The 13,547-nt window shown below is 43.0% G+C and overlaps 1 protein-coding gene and 1 pseudogene across 1 annotated transcript in view; both read left to right on the top strand.

The window, feature by feature from the left end:
• Positions 1–398: 398 nt before the first annotated feature.
• On the top strand, positions 399–6,565 carry LOC117492898 (annotated as a pseudogene).
• The window catches only part of LOC117492733, a 7,219-nt gene continuing 179 nt past the window's right edge, over positions 6,508–13,547 (top strand). Inside the window, exons 1-21 of the mRNA XM_034143120.1 lie at positions 6,508–6,635; positions 6,713–6,783; positions 6,867–6,962; positions 7,048–7,172; positions 9,693–9,836; positions 9,916–10,002; positions 10,086–10,250; positions 10,327–10,423; positions 10,508–10,725; positions 10,807–10,963; positions 11,066–11,274; positions 11,357–11,474; positions 11,597–11,796; positions 11,865–11,979; positions 12,062–12,231; positions 12,304–12,401; positions 12,481–12,611; positions 12,703–12,892; positions 13,044–13,185; positions 13,270–13,390; positions 13,461–13,547. The exon at positions 13,461–13,547 is cut by the window's right edge and continues 179 nt beyond it. Coding sequence (XP_033999011.1) covers positions 6,616–6,635; positions 6,713–6,783; positions 6,867–6,962; positions 7,048–7,172; positions 9,693–9,836; positions 9,916–10,002; positions 10,086–10,250; positions 10,327–10,423; positions 10,508–10,725; positions 10,807–10,963; positions 11,066–11,274; positions 11,357–11,474; positions 11,597–11,796; positions 11,865–11,979; positions 12,062–12,231; positions 12,304–12,401; positions 12,481–12,611; positions 12,703–12,892; positions 13,044–13,185; positions 13,270–13,390; positions 13,461–13,531 — 2,745 coding nt within the window. The 5' untranslated portion in view covers positions 6,508–6,615 and the 3' untranslated portion in view covers positions 13,532–13,547. The remainder of the gene's footprint in view (positions 6,636–6,712; positions 6,784–6,866; positions 6,963–7,047; positions 7,173–9,692; positions 9,837–9,915; positions 10,003–10,085; positions 10,251–10,326; positions 10,424–10,507; positions 10,726–10,806; positions 10,964–11,065; positions 11,275–11,356; positions 11,475–11,596; positions 11,797–11,864; positions 11,980–12,061; positions 12,232–12,303; positions 12,402–12,480; positions 12,612–12,702; positions 12,893–13,043; positions 13,186–13,269; positions 13,391–13,460) is intronic.

Below are 13,547 nucleotides of genomic sequence, written 5' to 3'. Positions count from 1 at the left end.
GGAGGGACCTGCACAGTACATAACGGTATCGTCCGCATAAAAATGTAAGGTTGCTCCATCGACATTTTCACCTAAACTATTGATGTAGATGGAGAATAAAAGTGGACCTAAAACAGAACCTTGAGGAACACCATTAGTAATGTTTAACCACTCAGAAGACAGCCCATCAAAATGAACGCATTGGGACCTTTCAGAGAGGTAGTTCACAAACCACCCTACTGCATGCCGCACGGGGGTACACACTGAGCACCACAGACTTCCACATCGTCGTTGAGATCCCATTGGGCTCGCCTGATGGTTACTACAAGGTTGGGGAAATCTCTAGATTAGAAATGCAAGAGTCACTAGTGCATTTGCATGTTTTATTGAAATGTCATAAATGATTGCAGAGCCATGCCCCAATTACCAGTACCACATCACCTACTTCGTGGAGCCCATGCTTGAGGTACTGTGGAGGGCAGATGACACCCAAGATGATACCAGATACAAGGTTTTGTTCCCCATCATGACCCCTCTGATGCCTCAATCTCCCCAAATCCAGGATGGTAAGTCACATTTTCTAGTGGGTATGAAAAAATGTTGGCGACCAAAAAGAGGTTAGACTTTTACCTAGCTTTGGATCAACAAGTCTGACACAAAACACTCGAGGCTGTCCACCTGTTTCAGTGGTCAGTTTTTGCAAAATGGTGTGTTTGCATAGGAATTCAAGAAAGCCAAGTACAGTATAATCCACTTTTGCTTACAAAGAGTGCCTTTTTTAATTATTTAGTGTTTTTTTTTTTTAAAGTAGCACTCAAGCCAACTACTCAATTGTTCTCTCAACGTTCAGGCTGGTTTAGAATTTTAAACCTGCCACTTTCTGTTCCTCAGACACTGTCCCAGAGACTCGGGTGTTCAGCGTTCTCTTGGGAACCTTCCTCCATGACGTTGAGCTGAGGAACATCACCTTCTCCACCGGGGTCCTCACTGTTGAGGAGAGCAATGCCAAAGGCTTCACAGTCCAGGAACACAGCTTGGCTAATGGCTCCAAGATCTTCTCTCTTCAAGTGCCCTTTGATGCCGATGTTGTCTTAAAACATGTATGACATTATAGATTCAAACATCACTTTGTACCAGCATATTTTCAGTGTTGCTGAGCTTTTCTTTCATTTGTTGCAGAATCCTGAGCGCATGGTTACATCCTACTTCCTCCTCTCTGATCTTTGGGTTGATCATCCTGCCTGAAGAATCCTTTTGCTCTCCCGGTCGACCTGCAGGCCTCTCTGCAGGATGTTGGTGAGATCATATTGAATTTGCTTTTGACAATATCTTTATGCAAATTGTCTTTTCTAAAATTAAATAAAACATATTGAGTAAAAGCTACACAATCAAATGGATAATGCATGTTTTACTGCTCTAGTGCTACCCATCATGTCTGGCACCTGTGACCAGAACCAGTTTTACATCAGCGTGAAGTTCGGGAGTCACGGCTCTAATTTCAAGGCTATCGTTGGACCTCGAGAGCTGACTGCTGAGATGGCTGAAGACTACAATTTCTATGAGAACGGCACACACCTCAGCCTCATTCTGCCATACACTGCCAAGGACGCTGTTTTCGAGGTATGTGAAAACTACAAAATCCCACCATAGATCTTCTGCATTGGCTAACTTTACTTTCTTTTCCACAGCTGCTCACTGCAGAATCAGTCAAATCCAGAATTGACCTGCTTCTGTTGGATCGTGCAAACGACTGGGTGCTTGCTGATCTCTATCTGGCTTGCTACTTCCCCTTAAAAGCAACTGGTAAGATGCAACATGTAAGTATATTTGCTGCTTTAATTGATGGATTTTTGTTGCTTTACACATTGCCTGCTTCTTCCTCCAGAGTGCCACCCCAATGGCACAATGACCGCTTTGGCTGTGAAGGTTGAATCCACTCGTAATCTGAAGCCAAGTCAGCTGACGCTAAAGGACCAGTCCTGCACACCACAGTTCAGCGACGATCGCTTTGCATATTTCTCCTTCAGTGTGGATACCTGTGGAACCACCAGAACGGTGAGTTTGAATCACATTTAAATATCAAAAGGGTTTTTTGTCAAATGTTAATGCGTTTCTTTTGTTAAATAGTTCTTTGACAACTACATGATGTATGAAAATGAGATCCGCCTGTCTTACAACAACGCCAAAGGAGCAGCCAACACATCACCAGTTGATCCTGATTACAGGTAAAATATTTGATTCTGTATAATTGGAGATGAACACCTTCAATGTATGCATTTATATATTTTATTTTCCCCTAATAGGCAAACCATTTCCTGCTTCTATGTGTCAATGAGACTCAGACTGTTGCCTTCAGCGCTAAACCAAGAACCTATGAGCCCGCTGCAGAGATCGGCACCGGGCAGCTGATGGTGCAGATGAGGCTAGCCCAAGGCATGGTGGAATTTTACTAATCTTGTTCATGCATACAAAACACTGTAAATGTCCAGGCCTCCTTTCTCTAACGGGACTCTTCTCCTGCAGATCCATCCTACGAGCTCTTCTACCAAGCAGAGGATTATCCAGTGGTGAAATATCTGCGGCAGCCTCTGTATTTTGAGGTGGAGCTGATGCATTCTACCGACCCTTACTTGGAACTCATTGCTGAGAACTGTTGGGCAACCCTTTATGAAGATAGGACATCTCTGCCAAGCTGGGACATCATTGTGGACAGGTAATGTTGTGCAAAACTAACTACTACTGTTCTCGACTGAGACCTTTGGTCAGAAGTGAGTTGTATAAACACGTCTTAATAATCCACTAAAAAGCATTCTAATTTCATTTAACGGCTGCTTTATTTTAACTTTCAAATTCCTTCACTAGCTGTGAGAATCGCGATGACAGCTATGCAACAATTTTCCATCCCGTTGTGAGTGACTCCAGAGTTTTAGTCCCGTCCCACATCAAGCGCTTCTCTGTAAAGATGTTCACTTTCACTAAAGATACGAGGTTCTGAAAGGCCAGGTAAGACTTGTAAATCCAAATCTGGAGTCTTTTGGCCACTGCTGCATGTAGCCTGTGTAGTAAATCATCCTGTCTGTCCACAGATCTATGTCCACTGTGATGCAGTGATTTGTGACACAACCAGCCAGGCAGATGGTTCCTGCAGAGGCCAGTGTGTGCATCCTCCAGGTCAGAGCTACTCAAGACCTGCAGGTGTAAAAAGGGGTAAGTGATCGAGTCTGAACAAATGTAGTCGATCTGGATGTGCAGCTGTTAATCTTTACTTGTTTTGCAGAGCGAAGAAGCACCGACTCAACACGCCAAAGGCAGATCTCCTCTGGGGCAATTATTCTGTCTACCTCTGAATATTTTCTACAAGTGTTTACATTTTGTCGTTTGCACCTTATGTACATTTGTTCATTGTTTGGCCAGGACCAGGGAACACAGTTTTATCAATGTACTGTACTGCCTTTTATATTGATGGATGACAATAACGACTTGTGTATTTTGAAAAAATAAACAAATCAAAATAAATAAAAGCCTATTTATTTATATAGTTGTTTTTATCAATGTGTTGCATCTTCTGTGGTCAATTTTAAGTGACATATTAGTAAAAGCAGGTTCTGTGTCAACCAGCCCATCATAACTCCAAGAAAATGCAGAGAAGCATCAACATATGTAGAAATGATATCCTATATAATAAACAACTCAAAATGAAATGCATTCTGAAGTTGTTATTGCCCTATTGATAAGCCCCGCCTACTTGAGACGCACTAAAACGTGATTGGATGTTTTTTTGCGTGTCGTCACTTCCGCCTTTAGGAAACACACAACTAACCTTAAAGGGCCCATGTCATGGCCATTTCCACTAATCATAATTCCATTGTTGAGGTACACTAAAATAGATTTAAACTGTGCAATTTTCCAAACTCACATTGGTTTCGCATACAGCATCTCTGTAAAGCATGTGTATTCACTCTCTCCACTAAACGGTGCGTTGGAGCTCTTGCCCCCCCCTCCCTGTGAGCCTAGTGTGCTCCGATTGGTCAGCTCGGCCACTCTGTTCTGATTAGTCAACCACCAGAGAGGCTCCGCCCATGTCTAACAGTGCTTTTTTTCGGCTCTCTCTCAGCGGAACAACAGTCTTATGGCCTCGGTACAGCCGTATATTTTATACGCTAACTAACCGAACTGTACCTACAACTGTTAGTAAGTTATTTTTACCTGTAATAAACTACTACTGTTCGATGAGAAATCAAATCATGGTTTGCTATATATGAATATGTTATAGGAGCAAATCATTCAGGGAGAAAGGATAGGCCTAAGCATTTCCATCACTTTATTTTTAGAAATGTACAAAATGAACATGCGTAAATATACACTATATCATCCATTCCTCCCCTTATAGGCGTTTTCGGCATCTTGCCTATCGCAGCTTTGTAAGCGGCTTCCGGGGCTTTTTAGGACGAGGCATCAGAGTGGGTCATCCCGTGTGTGTGTTTCCGCCAGATAGGCCAGGAGTTTCCTGATCTGGCTGGACGAAATCAAATGCAAATCACAAAATATTAGAGAAACTTAGTTATTTTAGATTCGTTAGTAGTTGTAGGAGTGTGTATCTATCTAATCTATCTAATCAACACAGTTAGCTTGCCAGCTAATATGCTAACCTACGTTTGCTAGTTGTTCAGTGTAATATGCCAATCTACTATGAACAACAGCTAGTCTAGGCCAGCGCCATATAGATAGATCTCTCTATGGCGCTGGTCTAGGCTAGCAAGAACATGTTTACAATTGCAATCTTATACGGGTAGTCTGCTACGTTCGGTCATTCATTGTAGTTGGCATGAAAACAATGTTTTCCCTAGCATGTCTAGCTCTAGGTAGCCTAGTTGTTTAGCTATGTAGCATACACGCTATGAACGGTAGCTTGGTAGCATATGTGGCACCCCTGGGATGTGTGACCACATTAATATAATAAGTATTATATTTAGAGTTAGAACATGCATTTATTTTGTACATCTGTTATTTTCATTTCACTAACGGGTCGATAGATGCAGTGAGTAGTGAGGCGAAACGTTTGTGTTCGATTCAATGGTTCCGGGGTACCGATTAAAGCGACGGACGTTCCCGGGGTTTCCTCAGAAGTAATCTGGAAGGAAACTGAACACAAGGTGTCCTCATTACTTCTGTTTCACCTGCACCATACAGGTTGGTAAACTGTGCATAAATCACAATGAATCCCCCATAAGGTTTGCGAAGATAATATGTAACGGCCCGCTAACAGTTCGAAGACTTTGTACCGCTGTTTACATGTGTAAAACCGTTAAATAGTGTGAGTGTATTAGCCTAGCTTCCCCGGTACGGCGCCATTTTGGGGACAACGTGGTCTGACGCAGTAAGGATACAAGTTTGTCAGTATCTGAAGCCTCCCGTACACTGAGTATTAACATGCATGTATAGTGATTGTGAGTTTGTAATAAATATGTACTTTGTAAGGGTTATAAGTTAGTTACTGTTGGTAAAACAGTAAGGTTGTTTGTTACACTTAAATATGTTTCAGTAATGCATTTTAGTGACCTGCCATTAATGGCAGAAGGTAAATAGTCAACATGACAGGTTAGAGGGGTCATGAAATACTACTTTTAAGTGAAAGTAAAAAAAGAGTAGTATTTAATACAGGTTAATACTGTATACAAATGTATTTAAGGTACAACAGATTTTTTGAATGTGAAATTCAATTCGACATATGTGTTTATCACTAACTGTCGGAACCTCTTTTCTTGTGGATTTTAGTCCATTTTATTTTTTAGATGACTATAAAACTAACAATAAATAAAACGTTTTATTTTGCAATAGCTTCCATATAATGTGACCTATTGACCCCAAATCAATGCAGCCTTGTACAACATAACTAGATGAGAAGGATACACACCTCTTTGTACATTTAAATTGCCTTTTATATGAATATTGTCATGACAACTATGCAGTTTCTTTATTGGATGCAATGTTCATTGGCTTCAATATCATATTTGTCCAGTGTAGGATTAATATCTGGTTTGCTTTGGGGGGACAATGCTTCACATGATGCCAGAAAGGAAACAAAATCAAATAAAATAGAATAGGTCGACTAAAATCCAGGTGTATTAATACAATGCTGCATTGATTTGGAGTTATATGGTCACATTGTGGTACAGTAGATACATAGATTGGTAAAATGATCAATCAAAATAGCACAGCACTGGCTCAGTGAACTATAGAAACCAAGCTTTCTTTAAATGGGACTAAAATCCACCAGAAAGGGGTGCAGTGTTGTGGTGCGATCCCAGCATTAGGTGTGTGTGTGTGTGTGTGTGTGTGTGTGTGTGTGTGTGTGTGTGTGTGTGTGTGTGTGTGTGTGTGTGTGTGTGTGTGTGTGTGTGTGTGTGTGTGTGTGTGTGTGTGTGTGTGTGTGTGTGTGTGTGGAGAATCCTTAACAAGCCTCACCTGTGCTTTGTCATTAAGTGGAATATAAAGCAGCTGCTGATGTCTCAGTTAATCATCCAGTCACCTTCATTTTAGACTTGTGTTTTTGTTGGAAGGTGTGCTGGACATTGCCACACTCTGATACTGGCTGTATTCTTGTAGTTTTGGGTTTTGCTGCTTACGAACTGCAACATGCTGAGGCTTGGGAACATGTAAGTTACATTTCTTGTAGATTTCTTTCTATGTGTATACTTAATTGTCTCTAAATGATGTGTTTTATGTGTTCAAGTTTGTTATGGATGGCTGCAGCTATCATCTTGGGTAAAGCCAGGCCTAATGAGAAGCTACATTCGCAGTCAAGTAAGCTTCAATTCTCATTAAGTCATTTTATACAGCATGTTAATTCGGTTTACATTATCCTCACAAGCCTTTTCTTTGAACAGGCAGTGGGTTAAGGTCTGACTGTGCCGCAAATGTAATGAGACTGTCGTTGGACAAGGCTTTAGCAGTGGGAAACCAGCTTGAGGTGGAGGCTATCAGTAAGTATTTAAACTGCTAATAATGAGCTGATTGGTTCATCACTGAGGAAAGGGGTCCCTGACAAAGCTTATTTTCTCCCCTCAGATGGCACCAAGCACATTTTGTTGACACCTAGCATGGCTGCTCGGTGTGGATACAGCATGGAGTCTGACCCGTGGGGTAACACCAGAATCTACACCTCCCTGATGGGCTGCTTTGTGGACAACAAGGTTTGTTTTCAAATCAAAGTTTATTTATAAAGCACATTTAAAAGCGATTTTTGGTCGGGCCAAGGTGCTGTACATGTAATAAATACGACAATCATAAAAACACATTACTACAATCACAATAAATTACAACGGATATATATTAAAAAAAACTAAAAGGCCAGGGAGAAGAAGTGTGCTTTAAGAGTAGATTTAAAAACCCCTAGGGTCTGGGCCGACCTCACATGGAGGGGCAGAGTGTTCCAGAGCCTAGGGCCAGCTGCTGCGAAGGCTCGGTGCCCTCTGGTTTTGGGCACTATCAGCAGCAGCTGGTCAGCAGACCTTAAAGCTCTGGCTGGGGTGTAGCGCTGGAGGAGTTCAGCTATATAGGCCGGAGCCAGCCCATTTAGTGCTTTAAAAACAAATAAAAGGAGTTTAAAATCAATTCGGAACCGAATTGGAAGCCAGTGCAGTGAGGCCAGAATTGGGGTGATGTGGTCACGCTTTTTGTGGCCAGTCAGAAGACGTGCAGCTGCGTTTTGCACTAGCTGCAGGCGTTTAATTGACGCCTGGTCCATACCCACGTACAGAGCGTTGCAGTAGTCCAACCTCGAGGTAACAAAGGCGTTAATAACCCTTTCCAGGTCTTTAAAAGATAAAAACGACTTGGTCTTGGCCAATAGTCGTATTTTAAAAAAGCAGGTTTTGACTACGCTGCTGACCTGCTTATCGAATTTAAAAGTGCTATTGAAGGTCACTCCAAGGTTCGTGACAGAGGGGAGGATATTATTTTTGAGGGATCCCAGAATATCAACCTGGGAGGCTAGAGGTTGGGGTCCAGAAAAGATAACCTCAGTCTTGCTCTCATTGAGGTTGAGGACATTTTGGCTCAGCCAGGATTTGATCTCTGCTAAGCAGTCCATCAATAGCTGTAATGAGTTTACATTTTAATTGAGTGGCAGATAGATCTGTACATCGTCGGCATGGAAGGGGATGTTGTGTTTTGTGAGAATTGAACCTATAGGGGCAGTATGTACAGTAGAAAAAGGATGGGGCCCAAAATTGAGCCTTGGGGAACCCCACAGGTAAGAGGGGCTTTGGCAGAGGAGAAGGCACCTAGCTGCACTAAGAAGCTACGGTCTGTCAGGTAGGACCTGAACCATGCAAGGGCAGAGCCTGTGATGCCAGCGGACTGTTCAAGCCGTGACAACAGGATGCTATGGTCCACAGTGTCGAAGGCAGCTGTCAGGTCTAACAGCACCAAGACAGCTGGGCTACCTGAGTCGGCGGCTAGGAGCAGATCATTAAAAACTCTTAAAAGGGCTGTTTCAGTGCTGTGCATGGGTTTGAAGCCAGACTGAAACTTTTCGTGGATGCCATGCATGGTTAAAAAAGACTGCAGCTGGGCGTAGACTACTCGCTCCAGGGCTTTAGATAAAAGGTAGCTGGGAGATGGGCCTAAAATTTGCGAGAATGGAAGGGTCGAGATTTTTCTTTTTAAGTAGTGGCTTGACCACGGCATGTTTGAAGGCAGCTGGGACACATCCTGAGCTAAGAGAGGTATTTATAAGTAATAAAATACTTGCTCCAACTGATTCGAAGACATCTCTGAGAAGGCGAGAGGGAATGCTGTCTGAGGTGCAGTTTGTCGGCCGCAGGTGCATGACTACATCCGAGAGAGAAGAGAGGGATACAGGCTCAAAGTGGTCGATGACAGCAGGGCACAGAAAAGGAGCAGGATCTGGGGTAGCACTAGTGTGGGCTAGCCTAAGAGCAGATACTTTTTCAATAAAAAATGTAAGAAACTTATCACAGAGTAGTCGATGGCACAATTGGAGAAACATCACAGGGATTAATGAACGAGTTGAGGACATTAAAAAGAACTTGAGGTTTTTGGAGATTAATAGAGAAATGTGCTCCGTTTTGACTGCCGTCTGGTAGTCAGAAAGGCAAGCACGAAGGATTTCTAAGGAGACATGGAGTTTATCCTTTTTCCATTTTCTCTCTGCACGCCTGCAAGCGCGTCTGAGAGCACGAGTACAGTCATTTAGCCACGGCTCAGAGAGAACTTTGGTGCGTAAAAGGAGCAACAGAATCCAATATTAGTGTACAAACATAGAGATAAGCTCATCAGAACTAAAAACTCATCAGAGCTAAAGTGGTTTAGCAGCATCCAATGTAATTTTCTATCAAGTTTAGTTGGTGCCACATGTGCTATTTCTGTCTCAAGTAACAAATTAATGGCTCAACAAGCACATGGTTGCTCCCTGAATTTATTTTTAACCCCTTACCCTTACAAGACACAAAGTACATTTCCCTTTTTGTTTGGTACATCCCTAAAATGTTAACACTGCTCCACTCAAAACTGTATTCCTCAATTCCTCTACTAGGTACTTTCTTGACTCATTTGTTACATACAAACATATCCATTTAGACTTCAAATGTGTCCCTGAAGGGAAGGATATTACATTTTCAATGACAAAGACGCTGGAACCAAAGAATATTGGGGAGTTTCACTTAATTTAGTTTTTTTTATATTTATAGGATGATGCTACATTTAAAGTTGGCTTGAGACTCCAGATGTACGGCGAGAATCCATTAGACGTGGTCAGTCATGACGTGTCTCAGACTTGCAGCTATACTCGCTGGGCCTCCAGGGAGGTCCTCTGCGACAGGAACTACATGGAAGTAGGTCATCTTTACATTGATGATTCCACCATCTTGTGTGTATGGAAACAAATGCTAAAACCACAATTTTCTGTTTTAGGTTTCGCACCACATAGCTAACCTTGATGCTGAAGCTAAGGGTCAGACTCGGGATGGTAAAGACGACCAGCTCAACGTCAATCCTGAAGTATGTTGAATTAAACTGTTCAGATACTAGTTTAATTCCTCTCTACACCAATGAGGATTTCATTCTTTTTTTCTTTCCTGTAGGCCTCTGGTGCATCACAAGGTATCTGGAAGATGACGTTTTACACCCCAGAACCAGTGGCCATGGTGCTGCAAGAGGCTGAACAAGCCGGCTACGCTGCCAAAACTACCTCTAGTCGTCTGGTTATGCGAAGCCCGTACAATACAGCAGAGACTTATTCAGAGGATGTAAGCAACCCACTCCTATACAGTGTTTCTTTCCTTTCCCTCCTTGTCAATTATTTTAAACCTCTCCTCTCTTTAGGTGGCTGGAGTCCCCATGGAAGTTTTCAGGGTGAGCACCTACTACATGGCACCACAGGGTCTGAATGTAGTGAACTTGGCAGCTGCTTGTCCCAAAGGTGAGTCCTGAGCAACATATTGCCTTCACAGTAAGCTTAATTGTTGCACAGTTAACCTCAACAGCTCCATTTTGTCATTAACAGGTGGTGTCCTCTTCACCGAGGATATGATCTCTTGGCACGTACCTCGCCGTGTGACTCCTCTGTTGGACGGCAGCATTACAGTCTCAGAAATGCACATGGGCATCAACGGGCAGAGGCTTGATGGATCTCAGATGGCCGCACGGGGGTACACACTGAGCACCACAGACTTCCACATCGTCGTCGAGATCCCTGTGGGCTCGCCTGATGGTTACTACAAGGTTGGGGAAATCTCTAGATTAGAAATGCAAGAGTCACTAGTGCATTTGCATGTTTTATTGAAATGTCATAAATTATTGCAGAGCCATGCCCCAGATTACCAGTACCACATCACCTACTTCGTGGAGCCCATGCTTGAGGTACTGTGGAGGGCAGATGACACCCAAGATGATACCAGATACAAGGTTTTGTTCCCAATCATGACCCCTCTGATGCCTCAATCTCCCCAAATCCAGGATGGTATTTTTTTTTTTTTAAAGTAGCACTCAAGCCAACTACTCAATTGTTCTCAACTTTCAGGCTGGTTTAGAATTTGTAAACCTACCACTTTCTGTTCCTCAGACACTGTCCCAGAGACTCGGGTGTTCAGCGTTCTCTTGGGAACCTTCCTCCATGACGTTGAGCTGAGGAACATCACCTTCTCCACCGGGGTCCTCACTGTTGAGGAGAGCAATGCCAAAGGCTTCACAGTCCAGGAACACAGCTTGGCTAATGGCTCCAAGATCTTCTCTCTTCAAGTGCCCTTTGATGCCGATGTTGTCTTAAAACATGTATGTGACATTATAGATTCCAAATATCACTTTGTACCAGCATATTTTCAGTGTTGCTGAGCTTTTATTTCATTTGTTGCAGAATCCGGAGCGCATGGTTACATCCTACTTCCTCCCTCTGATCTTTGGGTTGATCATCCTGCCTGAAGAAACTCCTTTTGCTCTCCCGGTCGACCTGCAGGCCTCTCTGCAGGATGTTGGTGAGATCATATTGAATTTGCTTTTGACAATATCTTTATGCAAATTGTCTTTTCTAAAATGAAATACATATTGGAGTAAAAGCTACACAATCAAATGGATAATGCATGTTTTGCTGCTCTAGTGCTACCCATCATGGCTGGCACCTGTGACCAGAACCAGTTTTACATCAGCGTGAAGTTTGGGAGTCACGGCTCTAATTTCAAGGCTATCGTTGGACCTCGAGAGCTGACTGCTGAGATGGCTGAAGACTACAATTTCTATGAGAACGGCACACACCTCAGCCTCATTCTGCCATACACTGCCAAGGACGCTGTTTTCGAGGTATGTCAAAACTACAAAATCCCACCATAGATCTTTTGCATTGGCTAACTTTACTTTCTTTTCCACAGCTGCTCACTGCAGAATCAGTCAAATCCAGAATTGACCTGCTTCTGTTGGATCGTGCAAACGACTGGGTGCTTGCTGATCTCTATCTGGCTTGCTACTTCCCCTTAAAAGCAACTGGTAAGATGCAACATGTAAGTATATTTGCTGCTTTAATTGATGGATTTTTGTTGCTTTACACATTGCCTGCTTCTTCTTCCAGAGTGCCACCCCAATGGCACAATGACCGCTTTGGCTGTGAAGGTTGAATCCACTCGTAATCTGAAGCCAAGTCAGCTGACGCTAAAGGACCAGTCCTGCACACCACAGTTCAGCGACGATCGCTTTGCATATTTCTCCTTCAGTGTGGATACCTGTGGAACCACCAGAACGGTGAGTTTGAATCACATTTAAATATCAAAAGGTTTTTTTGGCAAATGTTAATGCGTTTCTTTTGTTAAATAGTTCTTTGACAACTACATGATGTATGAAAATGAGATCCGCCTGTCTTACAACAACGCCAAAGGAGCAGCCAACACATCACCAGTTGATCCTGATTACAGGTAAAATATTTGATTCTGTATAATTGGAGATGAACACCTTCAAAGTATGCATTTATACATTTTATTTTTCCCCTAATAGGCAAACCATTTCCTGCTTCTATGTGGTCAATGAGACTCAGACTGTTGCCTTCAGCGCTAAACCAAGAACCTATGAGCCCGCTGCAGAGATCGGCACTGGGCAGCTGATGGTGCAGATGAGGCTAGCCCAAGGCATGGTGGAATTTTACGACATCTTGTTCATGCATACAAAACACTGTAAATGTCCAGGCCTCCTTTCTCTAACGGGACTCTTCTCCTGCAGATCCATCCTACGAGCTCTTCTACCAAGCAGAGGATTATCCAGTGGTGAAATATCTGCGGCAACCTCTGTATTTTGAGGTGGAGCTGCTGCATTCTACCGACCCTTACTTGGAACTCATTGCTGAGAACTGTTGGGCAACCCTTTATGAAGATAGGACATCTCTGCCAAGCTGGGACATCATTGTGGACAGGTAATGTTGTGCAAAACTAACTACTACATGTTCTCGACTGAGACCTTTGGTCAGAAGTGAGTTGTGTAAACACCGTCTTAATAATCCACTAAAAAGCATTCTAATTTCATTTAACGGCTGCTTTATTTTAACTTTCAAATTCCTTCACTAGCTGTGAGAATCGCGATGACAGCTATGCAACAATTTTCCATCCCGTTGTGAGTGACTCCAGAGTTTTAGTCCCGTCCCACATCAAGCGCTTCTCTGTAAAGATGTTCACTTTCACTAAAGATGACGAGGTTCTGAAAGACCAGGTAAGACTTGTACATCCAAATCTGGAGTCTTTTGGCCACTGCTGCATGTAGCCCTGTGTAGTAAATCATCCTGTCTGTCCACAGATCTATGTCCACTGTGATGCAGTGATTTGTGACACAACCAGCCAGGCAGATGGTTCCTGCAGAGGCCAGTGTGTGCATCCTCCAGGTCAGAGCTACTCAAGACCTGCAGGTGTAAAAAGGGGTAAGTGATCGAGTCTGAACAAATGTAGTTTATCTGGATGTGCAGCTGGTAATCTTTACTTGTTTTGCAGAGCGAAGAAGCACCGACTCAACACGCCAAAGGCAGATCTCCTCTGGGGCAATTATTCTGTCTAACCTCTGAATATTTTCTACAAGTC

This window comes from Trematomus bernacchii, unplaced genomic scaffold (assembly GCF_902827165.1).
Source record: "Trematomus bernacchii unplaced genomic scaffold, fTreBer1.1, whole genome shotgun sequence".
Taxonomy (NCBI): Eukaryota; Metazoa; Chordata; class Actinopteri; order Perciformes; family Nototheniidae; genus Trematomus; species Trematomus bernacchii.
The sequence above is the reverse complement of the archived record's forward strand: the minus strand, read 5'-3'. Positions and strand labels throughout refer to the sequence as shown.